At 33.5% G+C, this 17,746-nt stretch overlaps 1 protein-coding gene across 13 annotated transcripts in view; it reads right to left on the bottom strand.

Moving 5' to 3' along the window:
* EHBP1 (EH domain binding protein 1) overlaps nt 1-17,746 on the bottom strand; it is a 369,287-nt gene that overhangs the window by 213,682 nt on the left and 137,859 nt on the right. For 11 of the 13 annotated variants that reach the window (XM_074206989.1, XM_074206999.1, XM_074207026.1 and 8 more), the window contains 2 exons: nt 6,021-6,160; nt 1,444-1,566 (listed from right to left, as the gene is read on the bottom strand). In XM_074206989.1, the coding sequence (XP_074063090.1) occupies nt 1,444-1,566; nt 6,021-6,160 (263 nt within the window). Of the gene's footprint in view, nt 1-1,443; nt 1,567-2,310; nt 2,416-6,020; nt 6,161-17,746 lie in introns of all 13 variants that reach the window. The other 2 variants (XM_074207073.1, XM_074207081.1) reach the window with 1 other exon arrangement.

Raw genomic sequence — 17,746 nt, 5'->3', positions numbered from 1 at the left:
AGAGAGAACATGATCAGTTGAATGACACTGAGCAAGTCATTTAATGTCAGAGGACCTCAGTTTCCTAAAATGCAGAATGAAATGATCAAGCAACACAATCTCTTATTAGGGTCATCTTTATGAGAAAAATGACTTAATTATCTTAAAACAAGATTGGGAATCAATAAGACCAATTGTTACCATTATTATTATTGTTCAAAATAATAACACTAATACATAATGCTTAAGGGTTTCAAAAATCTCCACATATATTATTTTTCTAGATCCTTAAAACAAAATAGGTGCTATTAGTCTCTCCACTGTATAAATAGGGAAAGAGATTGAGAGAAGTTAAGTGAGCTGCTGTTGTTCATATGCTAATAAGAACATGAGACAGGATTTGAATTTTAGCTTTTTCCCCTTAAGTATCTTCCAGTTCCATGGTCTTAGGAAATATATAAAATGCATATCTCATAAATGTGATTTATCTTACATTAATTTACAAACAATAGCTTGGAACTTTTTGCCATACAGAAAAGAACTTTGTGAAAATTTACAGATCCAGTATCAGTATTTGATAAGGGTTTGTCACACAAGCTAATAATGTAAACAAGAATGGCTTAGGAAAAGTCAGAATTACTAAATCCCACCATCAATTTAAAACACTTTCAGGAACTGTATAAGTTATTGACAAATAGCTGAGATGAAAATCAAAAGGTTTCCATCTCTAGTGTTTGCAATAATTCCTCTGAGGGTCATTGTTAACTGACCAATATTTTAATCATAAAACAAGTACTGAAAGTATATTATAAAATGTTCTATAATTCTAATTTTATACTAATTTTCAAAATCTTTTCCCTTATTACTATATTTAATTACAAAACCTCTCTTGATTTGGAGGCAGGCATTTTTATTGATGTTTAGAGATAAGGATGATGGGGAAAGAAAGAGAGAAGAGAAAAAATTAATGACATTTAAAAAAATGACTCCTCAATCTACAACACAATTTTCCCCAAGGCAGATGTCTATTGTCAATTGTAACCTTCTTTTAAAGTCCCTGAGGGTTCAAAAAAGAGTAAAAGTTACACAGGAGGACCTGAGTTCAAATTCAGTCTCAGACACTTAATAATGCCGTAGCTGTGTGACCTTGGCCAAGTCACTTAATCCCATTGCCTTAAAGAAATAAAAATTTAAAAAAAGAATAAAAGATACTAAAAGTAAGTATTAATTTCCCCATGTGCCTTAGTAAAATTATTATAATTAATACCAGGGCTTAACTACCTAGCTGACTGATTTAAAACAGAAGTATAAAATAACTTAAATTTAGTGTCCTTTTATATAAATTTTCAAAAGAAAAATTATCAAAGAGTGATGTGCTACTCTCTTCATTACAATATACAATGACATAATATACAAATATATGTGATTTAATATTAAAATATAGACATGAAAAGAAAAAACTACCTTCTGAATCAGGATCTCCAAATGGATTTAATTCAGGTATATCAGGATCATCAAATGGATTTGAACTTAAAGTGGTAAAATCTTGTTCTACTTCATCCAAAAAATTAAGCTTGTTGATAAGTTCTGAAAATAAATTTAAGGTATCTTCATTAAGTCATTTATGTGAATAAAATGTAATTACAATAAACATTTTAAATTCTAAAAATTCACACCAACCTGGAAACAATAAGGTATAAATGATGTTTTGCCAATGGCAGAAATAATTCATGTATTTTGTAGCACATCAACATTTTCATGTTAAAGAAACCAAACGAATAAAATATTTTTCCTGATTGTTCCAATTCTGGTACTACTCTAATGTCTGTAATGTATAGCAAGTCTTTTCACTTCTCTTGATTTATTTTCTCAATCATGAAAAGGAGGTTTGTACTAAATAATATATCTCTTCCAGTTTTAATTCCAATAAGGTTGCACAATAAGAGTTTAAAAGGTTAAAAACAACAACTAAATCCCTTACTTACAAAACATGGATGTTGGTTTTGGCATACAATATAGGGAAATGTTTTCTAAAGAATATACCAATAATATATTCACATAATTCAGAAACAATTTTAGGTAAAATAAATGGCCAAGCATACATAATTTCATAGGGTATTTTAAAATCATTATTGACTCGGATCCTGTTATGAAGGTGATGGATTATTATGTTGTTTCCTGTTGGTGTACTACAAATTACTAAACAGAACATTCAAGGAAAAAAGCACAAAGACAAAACTGACAGCTGAACATAGGCATAAGTCAAGAAATAGCAGATCACAATAAATACAAGCAATCAGAAACAGAAAGAAAGGGGGTAAGCTCATAGACCTTCAGAAGAACTGGCTGATTTAGCTGAAGGCATATTTGCTTGCTTTATGCAGTCATCTTGATCTTCATCTAAGCTGCTCAGAGCATTCAACTGGTTTACAATTTCTGTAAACAGAAGCCAGTCGAGACAAATGTAAGGTAAGGTCATTTAATTGAAAAGAAGTAGAAGCATGCTGTTGTTAAAAAAGACAGAGAAAAAGAGAGAAAAGACATTTTGTTAATCAAGAGAATACATTTAAGGTGTGTTATTTCTGTGATCTATCTTAGGCATTAGAATATTATGCTTTTCCAGAATTTGAAAAAGAAGCACAGAACATGAAGACTATGCAAATGAGAACATTTAAGACAATCATTCAAATAGTTAAAACTGGCTCCCAGAATGAGTCACTGCTTTCTGTGTTTGTGAATAAAATTTAAATTTTATATAAAACTTCAGTAGTATAAAATATTATTCTGAATTAAAACTAAATTTTCTAAGAATATTTCTAAATCAATGATGTAAGTTAGCATAGTTTGATACCCCAGTATTTTTTTAAAATCAAGATTGAATTAGAAATTAAAAAAAAGCAGCTCCAAGTTTAAATTTCTGTTTTCCTTCATTCTTCAAGGAAATTTCTATTAAGGAAACTCAATGTATTGCTTATTGCTTATTGATATGGCATATTTTTTTTTAGGTTTTTGTTAGGCAAACGGGGTTAAGTGGCTTGCCCAAGGCCACACAGCTAGGTAATTAGTAAGTGTCTGAGACTGGATTTGAACCCAGGTACTCCTGACTCCAGGGCCAGGGCTTTATCCACTGAGCCACCTAGCTGCCCCGATATGGCATATTTTTAAAGGAAGTGATGGGTGGAAAGAATTCCTCTAAATGTAGATAAATTTAGGGGACAAATAAATTTTCACAAGATATATATTCTGAGTTAATAAAGTTACTAACAAGATTGTCCAACAAGATCAAAAGACTAGTCTATTTAGTTATAATTTATTCAACTTTTAAAGGATATTAATTATGAGAGGATACCAAGTTCTAAATTTATTTAATATACAACCTGGGAGTAACTGAGGCACTGAGAAAATTATGCAAAATATGTACATAATATGATCATTAAATGATAATAATAAAAATAATAATAATAATTGTTAATATTCATATAGCACTTACTCTGTGGCAGGCTCTATACTAAGTTCTTTACGATTATTATTTAATTTGATCCTCACAACAACTCTGTGAAGTAGGTGCAATAATTATTATTTTATAAGAGAAGAAACTTAGGTAAATAGAAGCTAAGCAACTTGCTCAGGGTCATATATGGCTAGTTAAAATAATTAACTGAATAAAATTCATGGTTTGTGTATGTAATGAATAACAAGCAGGTACAGTATTAACAACTATAACTTTACAATGGAAATATATGTATATGAAAGAAGATTTTATAAACCATTAGAAAATAAAGTATTTAGTGAATTATAACCTAGATAAGATTCTTATGTTTTAGTAGCCAATAAAAAAGTAGAAAATACTACTACTCCAAGGAATGGTGTTTTATTCATAAAATTTTTGTCCTTGGGTATCCTGAGGTTGGAGGTTTCCAGGAATTCTAGCTGCAAATGGGCTAAACCAAATTAGGTATCCACCCAAAGTATAACAATCAAAATAGGAAGTTCTAGAAGGGGAGGATGATGATATATATATATATACATGGTAAAGATTTAAGGGTAAGACATCACCTTTTAATGTAAGTCTTTATAGCAAAGAAATAAGAAAAGAAACATAGGGCAGACACTCTTAGCCAGGAAGCCAGAAACTGGCAGGAGGTTTGAGGGAAGGGAGAGCCGAATGAAAGCAGAGGTGACATTTAAAACTGGAGGAGAAAGCCAATTCTGAAAAAACCCCAATAAAACATAGGCTTTGAGATGAATGAGACAACCTAGTTAGAACTAGGTTTACCCAAGTTAGATTGAGATATTAACTAACAAGAGAAGAAAGAGTAATGTTTTAATTTAAGGAAAAACAAGCCAAACATGTCTACCTTTGTCTACGAATTGCTTTCAGATTCCTATCTGGGTCAAAGGCAAAAACAGGACTTGAGATCAGTCAGACAAAATATCATTTTATTTTTATAGTTCATTAATTATTTCTTATACAATTTTATTAAGGAAAAGTTAACATTTTTCTCTTTAATTTGCTTGAAAACTTTTCATTTCTAATAGTATTTTAATTACAGAAAGTCTTTTATGAATGAATGCAAAGTAAACTAAACAGAATACAGAAAAACAATATAGTTATCCCTTCCTACACCATGAGGATTAGGGGCATGGCACAAAAAATTTCTTTGGCCCTCCCTTTGTACCAAAGAATTATTATGGTATTAAAATGATAAAATATTATACAATACTATACATATATTTTAGTAAATAGACACTTAATGCTTGCTAATTGACTGGCTGCTGGAAAATTGAATTCACAAGAGAAATTAATATCTACTATGGAATCAATAACATATAGCAAATGTTAAGTAAATTAATGTGACTGTTTAGTAAGCTTCACTCTGTAAAAATAGCTTCCTCCCTTTTTAGCAATTTTGTTCCTCAAAGAATACTAACACACTGAAAATGGGGGGGGGGGGCAGGAATCTTTCAGTCTCACCAAATAATAAAATAAAATTAAAGTGAAGTATACCAGAAGGGCCCTTATGTATGTCACAGTCATTTTCTGGAGAAAATACTGACATACAGTGTTCATACATATTCTTTCTACATGCTCATAGTGTTGTTACTGGCAACAATATTAGAATAGTAATACATAACATACTAATGACCAATATTATCCTTTTTAAGGATGAGTACTTTCTATGACCTCTGAGATCCTTCCAATTCTCAAAACCTATGACTCAATACATTAACTTATAAAGGATTAACTAAACTATAGCAATATAACCAACTACGTGAAGTTGGGATCATGAGAAATACTAAAAAAATAAAAAATAGTTTTCCTGTCCTCAAAAGACTTAAAACTTAGTTAAGGAAATAAGATCTGTCTGTACAACAAAAATAGTTTAAAACTAAACACAGCAATATATATAGCATTATATAATCATAAATACAGTTAAGTACAAAGAGGAGACCAAAGTAAAACAAAATCAATGTGAGACAAACTAGTGGGGAAAGAATTTAGGGAGGAAGTTGAGAAAGGAAATGGTATGCCATTTCTCCAAGTTTCTTGTACAACTGACTAGCTAAAAGAAATATCTGAAGATGTTTTTATGATCAGATCTCATAAAGTTCTAGATTTTGTCAATGTAATAGACTATAAAACACTGTTCCTTTAAATGAGGTTATCTTATTCTCTCTCTCTCTCTCTCTCTCTCTCTCTCTCTCTCTCTATATATATATATATATATATATATACTATACACAAACACACACACACACACACACACATATATATATATATATATATATATACACACACACACACACGTATATACCCACACACACAGAGTGAGAGAGCAATGTAGATTATAGATGCAGATGTATGCATAGAAGTATCACAAAGTTTCATCTTTGGAAAGTCTATGATAAAGAAAAATGGTCTACTGAATAGAAAGATTTTCTGAAAAAACAAAATTCCATGATCCATGTCAACATCATCCCTACAGCCCCTCCCACCAAAAAATATTCAAAACTTTGAGCTATGATATAAGATGGCCAACCTGTAATTTTTGCAGCCTTTTCTTCTTGGTTCACTCTGTTCTCCTCATCATCTTCATTGTCCTCTTCAAAGTCATCTAAATTACCAATGTCAGCCTGCTTCATACTCATCAAACTGGCCAAACTTTGCATGTCTTCATCCCTAAACCAATCATTTAAAATACAAGTTATAGCATCAAATGGTAATACTATTAATATTTTGTTCTTATAAAACAAACATCTTTTACTGCTCATCTATAAAATAAAGGTTTAATAACTATTAAGAAGGGCAGTAAAGTTCCCTGACAAAATCAAATTAACAAACAAAAACAGATGTGAAAAGTGCTTCTTTATCACAGAAACTAAGAGCAGGAAGGACAAATACAGCAAACTGTATCTGTCTGAAGAAAATCATCCCTCTCCCCAAGGCTTATACTACCTCTGCTTGAAGGTCTCTAGTATGGGCACCATTATCTCAGTCCATTGCACTCTCAAGTTTTTCTTTCAGATCCAAATCTACCATTTTGTAATATCCAATAATTGTTTCTAGTTCTGCCCTGTAGGATGTCTAAACAGAACAAATCTACTTCTACCACATGACAACCTTTCAATACTTGGAAACAGCTGACAGAATCTCTCCCTATTTCTTCTGTTCTCCAGTCAAAAGCATGGTTGGGTCCTTCTACTGATTCTCATGTGGCAATATTCTCTAGTTCTCTCACTATCTAGGTGCTTTTGAGGATATTTTCTAGCTTGTTACTGTTGTTCCTAAACTTGTTCCAGAACTGAATATAGTACTCCAGATATGACGAGGCTAGTTTATAGTAGAACAATGATGTCCCTCATTTAGGACACTGTATTTCTTTAAGTGGAGTCCAAAATCACATTAATTTTGGGACTATCATGTCAGACTGCAGTACATATTGTACTTATAATATGTTAAAATCCCTAGATCTATTTTACAGAATTGCTGGGTAGCGACCTCTCCTTATCTATATTTATGAAACTATTTTTTTAATCCAAATGTGGTAATTTACAATTATGACTATTAAATTTCATCATATTTTACATGGCCCAATATCCTTTTGAAATCTTTTTGGATCCAGAATTTATTTTCTAGTATTTTAGAAGTATGTCATTAATATTATTCTCCCAATCAAAAGATCATATAGTTCTGATTACTTTCTACCATCTGTTATTCACAGCCCACTCATCTTAAGTAGCCATCTTATCAAGTTTTTTTCTCTTACAACCAATGTAGCAAAAAAGATTTTTGGTTGTCCTTAGCATTCATTATGCCCCTAATCTCACTTTAGATTTGGTGTTCCTGACATCATTCTTAAATGACTGTGCTACTGAAGGCAGAGTCAAGATGACGGAGGAAGTACTACAGTCTAATTTTCCTACCCAAAAAACAAAACAACAACAACAACAACAAACACTTTAAAAATAATGTCCAAATAAAATTCTGGAGTGACAGAGCCAATCAAAGTTTGAGAAGAGACATTTTTCACATCCAAGACACCTGTCAGAGGGAGAAGTCTGTGACTCTGGGGTAGAGATGGCAACACTAGCTATGGGCTTCTCTAATTATTAGTGATTTAGAGAATTTTTTAAAAGTCACTGATATTTTAACTTCTTATTAAAAACTGTTCCTATCTTTCAATCATTTTATTAAATGAAGAGTGGCTCTTATTTTTCTAAATCTGACCCAGTTTCACTATATATTTGAAAAATGAAATCTTTATCAGAAAAACTTGTTATGAAAATCTTTTATCAGTTTTCTGTTTCCCTTCTGATTTTGGCTATATTGGTTTTGTTTGTATCAAAGCTTTTTATTTTATGTAATTAAATTATCCATTTTATTTCCTTTGATCCTAACTCTTGTTTAGTCACAAACTCCTCCCTTATCAGCGTAGCTCAGACAGGTAAATTTTTCTATGCTCTCCCAATTTTCTTATGATATCACTCTTTGTCTCAATCATTTATCCATTTGGACTTTATTTTAGTTCACATTTTGAGATATTGGTCTCTATCATATTTTCTAAGTCCTCTACTCCTTTAGCATGGTAGTCACTAAATCGTGAGTAATCCTGATTGTGGCACAAAGGTATTTGAATGATTTACTTCTGGCTTTTTGAACTATTTCTTTGTGATGTAGGAACCTTGAAATTAGATTAGACTATACTACTTCCTGGGAATTTTTATTTTGGGATTTCTATCAGATGGTGACTGGTAAATTCTTTTAGTTTCTATTTAACCTGGTTCCTTGATTATGCCTTGAAATATAAAGTGTATACCTGTTCTTTGATCATCACTTTCATGTAGTCTAAGAATTCTTAAATTATCTCTCCTAGATCTATTTTTCAGGTCATTTATTTTTACAGTGAGGTAGATTACATTTTCTTCTTCTAATTTTTCATTCTTTTGATTTTGTTCTATTGTTTCTTGATATCTCATGGAGTCCTTTCATTTGTCCATTCTAAGTTTTTAAAAAAATTATTTTCTTTGGTGAGCTTTTGGACCTTTTCTCCATTTGGTCAATTCTGATTTTTTAGGAGTTATTTTCATTAGTGAATTTTTATATTTCTTTTTCCATTTGGATAATTTTTAAGGTGTTATTTTTTTAAAGTAACCAAAAATATTTCTTGCATCTCTTTTACCAAGCTGTTAATTGTCTTTTCTTGATATAAGTGATATCTTTTTTTAGCTTTTTTTTTTTGCAAGGCAGTGGGCTTAATTGATTTGCCCAAGATCATACAGCTAGGTAATTATTAAGTGTCTGAGGTCTGATTTGAACTCTGGTTCTCCTGACTCCAGAACCAGTGCTCTATCCATCTGGGCAACCCAGCTTCCCCTATCAGTGATATCTTTTGATTTGTGCATAAATTATATTTAAGTGAGGCAGAGTTGCAAGAACTTGGAGCCCTAACCCTCTTTTCCAGAGTCACGAGAGTTCAATAACAAGACAAAAGTCAAAATGACTGGTAGTGGCTAAGGATGCAGGTGGAGGCCTTGTGTCTTGGATGTGTAATCAAGTTCTAAGCATTCCACATGCCTGTTTCAGTTGCCCTCAAAGCTGCTGAAATAAAATGTTCTCACCTACCCATTCCACCAAAGAAAGTCTTCATATAACTGGGGTGAACAACCCCCTAACTCACTGACTCAGTTACAACGAGCACTTTGGAAACTAAAGCACTATGCAAATGTTTATTATTATTATTATTATTATCATTATCATCATCATCAACAAAAATAGGTGAATGGGCTTTTATTTGGATATTTTTCAAATCTATTATGGTCAATTCTACAGTTCTGAAAGAGTACATCAGGACTGGTATTTAATGGGTGTTGTTTTAAAGGTATTCTTCTAATTCAACTTTGATTCCAAGACACCAATACGTTTCTTGACATATTAAGAGCCCAACTTCTCTTTGATATATTTGATATGTCTTCCCTGAGGGGCATCCAAGTATCCCTATGCATTGTCTTCATCCATTGTTTTAACATGTTATCTACAATCAATCTTGAAGTCTTAAATCTCTTTCTTTTTTCATTATATTAAGAATTTCACACTAAATAACAATTTATATTTTTATATCATTGTAGAAAGACCAAACAAAAGGGAGCTGTTTAATATGTTTTTGGTGTAGTTATATAGCTTAATGCCATCCATGTGCATCAAATTATTGAGAAGATACTTTAGTTCAATGTGCTGTAAATATTTATTACGCACTTACTATGTGCCAGGCCCTAAGTTAAATACTGGGGATACAAATAAAGAATTCCTGTCCTCAAAGAACTAACATTTTAACAGGGAAAGATAACATATAAAAAGGAAATTAAATAATGGCGGGCATGCGGAGAATGATGGAGAAGTACAAAGTTCAAAAGCAGTACAGCTAGAGAAAACCTTTCAGTTCTACCTTTTTTTTTTTATCATCAATTCATGAATAAAACAAGTGCTGGAACTAATTTGAAGGAAGGTGCATTATAATCACTAAGGAAAATACAAAGGTTATGGTACTACTGATGGTTTCCCCCCAATAATTTCTGATTCAATAATAAGTTATTTAATACAAAACCAAAGTACTTTTTATTTTCAATGTTATTTTCATAGCATCACAAGAGTAAAGGGTCATAGAGATAGAATTAGAAAGGACTTCAATGGTCATTTAGTCCCAGTCTTTAGAAAGGTGAGAAATCTAGGCCCAAGGAGGCAAAGTACTTGTAGTCAGTCGCACAGATAGTTAGCTTCAGAGGTGGGATTTGAAAATAGGTCCTCTGACTCCAGAATCTGCCCTGTCCGCTGTGCTAATTATAGATTTAAAAAAGAAAAAGAGAGCAAGTTGGGAATGCTTTGCATAAAGTACATAAATATATAGTTATCTCTTAGAAATAGAAATTTCCTATCTTATATTAAAAGTAAGATGGATTTGCATCCAGGATGAGGCTGGTAAAGTGCTTTGATAATATACTCCATGCACCACCATGGAGAGTCTGAGTCAATAGTAAAGGACCTTATCCTACATTGCTAATTTGCAGATTTATAGAGAAGTTACAATCACTTCCCTTGACATAAATCTTCTGTTATTTACTATATTAACAATGCATAAATGTTTTATTTTTCTTTGAAGCAACTTCCCCCTTTTATTGCCTTGATACTTGAACATTTTTGTTTTAGATTTTTCAAAGAAATGGAGTTAAGTGGCTTGTTCAAGGCCACATAACTAGGTAATTATTAAGTGTCTGAGGTCGGATTTGAACCCCAGGTACTCTTGACTCCAAGGCTGGTGCTTTATCCACTGCACCACCTAGCCGACCTGATACTTGAACATTTTAAAAGTAAATTTTATGTGAGGAGTGGAAAGGAGTTGCTAAATATGTTTATTTTTTAAGTTGAAAGTGAGCAATTTTATATTCATTTGGACCATCTGATTTGACTGAATTTTCCTGGCTCCTGAACATGCTATGATTAGTTTGCAATTTCTGAAGCATCAAAGACATTTTAATCAAAGGATTTTCTATTAATGTTTTCTTATCACTTTCTAAATTTGCTTTCCTTTTTTTTAAAATTTTCAATCCATGTTTTGACTCAAAAATATTTTAATTCAATAATGTATCTTACTTGACTTCTGGCCGAGACAGTTGAGAGAAGACAGGCACAGTGCTAAAGGTCTCCTGAACTTCCCTCATATGATGTGAAACAAACCTCTTAACATAAATCCAATCTACAAAATCCAGAAAGCAAAGTCAGGAGAAGAAGATCCACTTCAGAATCTGTCTCCTTGAGATTGTGGGTGAGTCCATTCGCAGAGGGCAGACTCTGCAAAGAGCACAGGTCTGGGTGAGACTTGGAGCACAGATCAGCCTCAGATTAGCATGATTAGCAGGTGGCAGAAGCCTGGGAGCCTGAGGGCCTGAGAACCACAGTAGCTTAATCAGCTGTGGGGCTAGAGGTTGGTGGGGCACAAGGGCTTGGGCCAACTAGGGAGCAGAGGCATTGGTTGTGGCACTGACTGTCTGGAGCTTGCTGGCAGGGCTGGAGGGAGAGTTCCAGTGTGGGAGAGCTGCAGACATCTATTCCTGGGCCCCTCTGGGCTGGAGGAACTCAGAGTCCCTTCATTTCAGCTGATGCCTCTTCCCAGGACAAACACAATTACAGCCCACCCTCCGCCCCAGGCTAAGGTGGTGCAGCAGAACCAGCTCAGGTGTGAACAGAGAGAGTGACTACCTCTCTCCAGGGTATAGCCTACCATAGATCAAAGATAAAAGTATTCAGCAGCCTCAACCACTCCCTCCAGACCAAGGGAGAGGGTCTCAATCAAGGTCATAGACACTTGGGAGAAAGCAGCCAACATCCCCTATTGGTCACCTGGAGAAATTACACTCAGTGAGCAAGGCCTCTAGGGAGCCCAAAACCAAACCTTTGCGAACTGAGCACCTCTACAACACAAGGTCTTAGGATAATGAAGAAAGGCCAGGGAAAAGGAGGGTCCATAGAAAAATTCTTGGAAGGAAAAGACACTAATTTAGAGAGACCTGGAACCTCTTAGGAGAATATGACTTGCTCTCCAGCAAAGAAAGACTTCCTTGAAGAAATAAGGAAGGAGTTTAATAATAAATTGGAAAATTTGGGAGAGACAATTAACACCTTGCAACAAGAAAACAATTCTCTCAAAACCTCAACTGATCAAATGGAAAACACTTACAAAAATAGAATTGCTCAATTGGAAAAGGAGTTGCAAAAGGAAAATGAAGACAATTCTTCTCTTAAAAAATATTGGAGTCTGTGGAAACTAATGACTTCATGAGACAGTAAAAGTCTGTTAAACAAAACCAAAAAAATAAAAAAAATAGAAGAAAATGTAAAATACCTCATCAGCAAAACCACTGACCTCAAGAACAGATCGAGGAGGGACAACCTGAGAATTATAGGTGTTCCTGAAAACATATAAGAGGGAAAAAGGTCTGGACTTAATAATACAGTATTTAGTGATGAAAACTGGCCTGATATCATGGAACCAGAGGGCAAAATAGTTATTAAAAGAATACATTGATCCCCTATGGAAAAAAGATCCTAAAATGAAAACACCAAGGAATGTTGTGGCCAAATTACAGAACTATAAGATAAAAGAGAAAATCCTGGAAGCAGCCAGAAAGAAACAACTTAAATAGCAAGGAATCACAGTAAGGATTACATAGGACCTGGCTGCATCAACATTAAGGGATCGAAGGGCCTGGAATGAGATATTCTGAAGAGCAAGGGAGCTTAGAATGCAGCCAAGAATCCACTATCTGGCAAAACTGGGCCTATCCTTACAGGGGAAAAGATTTTTATTTAACAAAATGGGAGACTTCCAACAATTCCTGATGAAAAGACCAGAGCTAAATAGAAAATTTGGGCATCAAACAGGAGGTTCAAAAGACAAATGAAAAGGTTAAAAAAACAAAAGGGGGGTAAAAAGAAAAAAAAAAACTACTATCCAATAAGATGAAACTGACTATATCCCAGCATGGGGAAAAAAAGATTCTCAAAACTCTTGGGAATTGTAACTCTATCAGAGAGAATATACTTAGGCAGAAGTGATGGATACTCATGACTTATCCATGAGAATGCTATCCAAAAGAAAGAAACTGGCTATATTCTTATTTGGGAGAAAGACTCTAATAACTCTCGAGAATTGTAACTCTATTAGAGAGAATATACTTAGCCAGAAGTGATGGATACTCATGATTTTCTGTGACTCAGATAGAATAATTTAAAAATACTACCTCCTTAAAAAAGGGCAAAAGGAAGGAGAATGGAGGAGATTGAATGGATAAATCTCACTACATTAAGAGGTACAAAAGACATACTGTGATAGAGGGGAAGAAGGGAGGAGCTGAGAACCACCTGAATATTCATCTCATTAGACTTGGCTTAAAGGTAACTTATACACACTCAGTTAAGAAACTTATCTTACCTTTTTCAAGTATTAAAAGGGGAAAAAGGGAGGGCTGGGACAGGGAGGGGGAGAAAAAGGGGAACTAACAGAAGGAAGGAAAGGAAAAAGGGAAAGGGGAAGGAAAGAGGAGGGGTGTATATAGGAGGACAAACACATTGAAGGTGGTGGTATTCAGAAATCAAATATTGGGGGTAGCTAGGTGGCATAGTGGATAAAGCACCGGCCCTTGAGTCAGGAGTACCTGGGTTCAAATCCGGTCTCAGACACTTAGTAATTACTTAGCTATGTGGCCTTGGGCAAGCCACTTAACCCTGTTTGCCTTGCAAAATCCTAAAAAAAAAAAAAAAAAAAATAAAAAAATAAGAAATCAAATACTGGGGAATATGGATAATGGGAAAAGGGGAAAAATACAATCAGAGGAGTTACTAATTATAACTTTGAATGTAAATGGGATGAACTCTCCCTTGAAACATAAGTGAATAGCAGACCGGATTAAAAACCAGAATCCTACAATATACTGCTTACAAGAAAGTCATTTTAAGCAGAGAGATACATATAGAGTAAAGATAAAAGGTTGGAGCAAAATATATTTTGCTTCAGCTAAAGTGAAAAAAAGCAGGGGTAGCAAACCTTCTTTCAGACAAAGCAGCTGCAAAAATAGATAGCATTAGAAGAGATAAAGAAGGAAAGTATATCATCCTAAAAGGTATTATAGACAATAAAGTGATTTCAATACTGAATATGTATATACCCAATGGGATAGTATCCAAATTCTTAGAGAAGAAGCCGAACGAACTACAGGAAGATATAGACAGCAAAACTCTACTAAAGGAAGACCTCAATCTCCCACTCTCAGATTTAGAGAAATCTAATCATAAAATAAACAAGAAAGAAGTTAAGGAGGTAAATAGATTGTTAGAAAATCTAGATATGATAGGCTTATGGAGGAAATTGAATGGTGATAGAAAGAAATATACTTTCTTTTCTGCAGTACATGGAACTAATACAAAAACTGACCATGTACTATGGCATAAAAACCTAATGATCAACTGCAGAAAGGCAGAAATAGTGAATAAATCTTTCTCAGATCATAATGCAATAAAAATCATATGCAATACTGGACCAGGGAGATATAGACCCAAAACTAATTGGAAACTAAATAACTTCACTTTAAAGAATGAGTGGATCAAACAAAAATTATAGAAAGAATTATTTCATCCTAGATAATGAAAATAATGAAACAGCATACTGAAACCTATGGGATTCACTCAAGGAGGCTGTCAGGGGATATATTATATCTTTTTTTTTAGGTTTTTGCAAGGCAATGGGGTTAAGTGACTTGCCCAAGGCCACACAGCTAGGTAATTATTAAGTGTCTGAGGCCAGATTTGAACTCAGGTACTCCTGACTCCAGGGACAGTGCTCTATCCACTGCGTGCCTCCCCATATTATATCTTTAAATGCTTACATGAATAAATTAGATAAATAGGAAATTGATGAATTAAATATGCAACTAAAAATATTAAAGAAGGAGCAAATTAAAAACCCCCAATTAAATACCAAATTAGAAATTCTAAAAAATTAAAGGAGAAATTAATAAAATCAAAAGTAAAAAAACTATTGAATAATAAATAAAACCAAGAGTTGGTTTTATGAAAAATCCAATAAAATTGATAAACCTCTGGTCAATTTGATTTAAAAAAAGAAGAAAACCAAATTGCCAGTACCATAAATGAAAAAGGTGAACTCACCACCAATGAGGAGGAAATTAAAGTAATAATTCCGAATTATTTTGCCTAACTCTATGCCAATGAATTTGGAAATCTAAGTGAAATGGATGAATATTTACAAAAATATAAGTTGCCCAGGTTAAATGAAGAAGAGATTAAATACCTAAACAAACCTAACTCAGAAAAAGAAATTCAACAAGTCATCATTGAACTCCCTAAGAAAAAATCTCCAGAGCCTGATAGATTCACAAGTGAATTCTATCAAACATTTAAGGAACAATTGGTTCCAATTCTATGTAAACTGTTTGAAAAAATAGATGAAGAGGGAACTCTGCCTAACTCTTTCTATGACAACAATATGGTGCTGACATCTAAAACAGGAAGAGTTAAAACAGAGAAAGAAAATTATAGACCTATCTCCCTGATTAATATAGATGCAAAAATCTTAAATAAAATCTTAGTAAAACAATTACAACAAGTTATCACTAGGATAATACATTGTGATCAAGTAGGATTTACCCCAGGAATGTAAGATTGGTTCAATATTAGGACGACTGTCAGTATAATTAATTATATCAATAACAAACCTATCAGAAATCATATGATTATATCAATAGATGCTGAAAAAGCTTTTTGACAAAATACAGCACCCATTCCTACTAAAAACACTAGAGAATATAGGAATTAAACAGACCGTTCCTTAGAATAATAAGCAGTATCTATCTGAAACCATCAAGAAGCTATTATGTTCAACAGTGATAGGCTGGAAGCATTACCAGTAAGAACAGGAATGAAACAAGGATGCCCATTATCACCACTACCATTCAATACTGTATTAGAAATGTTAGCTTCAGCAATAAGAGAAGAAAAAGAAATTGAAGGAATTAGAATTGGGAAAGAGACAAAACTCTCACTCTTTGCAGATGACATGATGGTATACCTAGAGAATCTCAAAAAATCATCTAAAAAAACTACTGGAAACAATAAATCTTCATAAATACTCAACTTTTCTATATATGACTAGCAATATACAGCAGGAAGAGCCAGAAAGAGAAATCCCATTCAAAGTAAACCTCAGATAATATAAAATACCTGGGAGTCTATTTGCCAAGGCAGACTCAGAAACTTTTTGAAAACAATTACAAAAAACTTCTCATGAAAATGAAATGAGATTTAAATAATTGGGCAAACATCAACTGCTCATGGATAGGTTGAGCTAATATAATAAAAATGACAATTCTACCAAAACTATACTACCTGTTTAGTGCCCTGTCAATTAAAATTCCAAAAAATTATTTTAATGAGTCAGAAAAAGCTGTAAGTAAATTCATATGGAGAAATAAAAAGTCTAGAATTTCCAGGGATTTAATGAAAAAAAGTGCAAACAAGGTGGCTTAGACCTACCAGGTCTAAAAAACTACCAGGTCATCAAAACTGTCTGGCATTGGCTAAGAAATAGAGTGGTGGACCAGTGGAACAGACTAGGTGTAAAAGCAGGAGATGATTATAGTAATCTGCTGTTTGATAAACCCAAAGAGTCCAGCTACTGGGATTAAAAACTCTTTTTTGATAAAAATTGTTGGGAAAATTGAAACTTAGATTTGATGAACACCTCACACCCTATACCAAGATGAGATCAAAATGGACATAGGATTTAGACTATTAAAAGAAAACTAGAAGATCAAGGAATAGTTCACCTGTCAGATCTATGGGAAGGGAAGCAGTTTACGATCAAGGAAGAGATGGAGAACATCACTAAAAACAAACTAGATGATTTTGATTATATTAAATTAAGCTTCTGCACAGATAAACCACTGTAACCAAGATCAAAAGAAATATAGTAAACTGGGAAACAATCTTTACAACTAGTATTTCTGAAAAAGGACTCATTTCTAAAATATACAGAGAACTGAGTTAAATTTTTTTTGTTGTTGTTGTTTGCAAGACAAACGGGGTTAAGTAGCTTGCCCAAGGCCACACAGCTAGGTAATCATTAAGTGTCTGAGACCATTTGAACCCAAGTACTCCTGACTCCAGGGCCAGTGCTTTATCCACTATGCCACCTAGCCATCCTGAGTTAAATTTTTTAAAAAACAAGTCATTCCCCAATTGATAAATGGTCAAAGGATAAGCAAAGGCAATTTACAGCTGAGGAGATCAAAGCAATTCATAGTCATATGAAAAATTGTTCTAAATCATTACTTACTAGAGAAATGCAAATTAAAGCATCTCTGAGGTACCACCTCATACCTCTCAGAATGGCCAATATGACCAGAAAGGACAATGATCAATATTGGAAGGCATGTGGGAAATCTGGAACACTAATACATTGTTGGTGGAGCTGTGAATTCACCCAACCTTTCTGGAGAGCAATTTGGAATTACGCCCATAGGGCAACAAAAATGTGCATATCCTTTGATCCTGCAATACCACTACTGGGCCCATACCCTGAAGAGATAATGAAAAACCTTAAAAACATCACTTGTACAAAAATATTCATAGCAGCACTGTGGCAAAAAATTGGAAATCAAGCAAATGGTCATCAATTGGGGAATGGCTTAACAAACTGTG

This window comes from Macrotis lagotis, chromosome 1 (genome assembly GCF_037893015.1).
Source record: "Macrotis lagotis isolate mMagLag1 chromosome 1, bilby.v1.9.chrom.fasta, whole genome shotgun sequence".
In the NCBI taxonomy this organism is placed as follows: Eukaryota; Metazoa; Chordata; class Mammalia; order Peramelemorphia; family Peramelidae; genus Macrotis; species Macrotis lagotis.
Note: the sequence above shows the minus strand (reverse complement) of the source record. Positions and strands in the feature narration are given on the sequence as shown.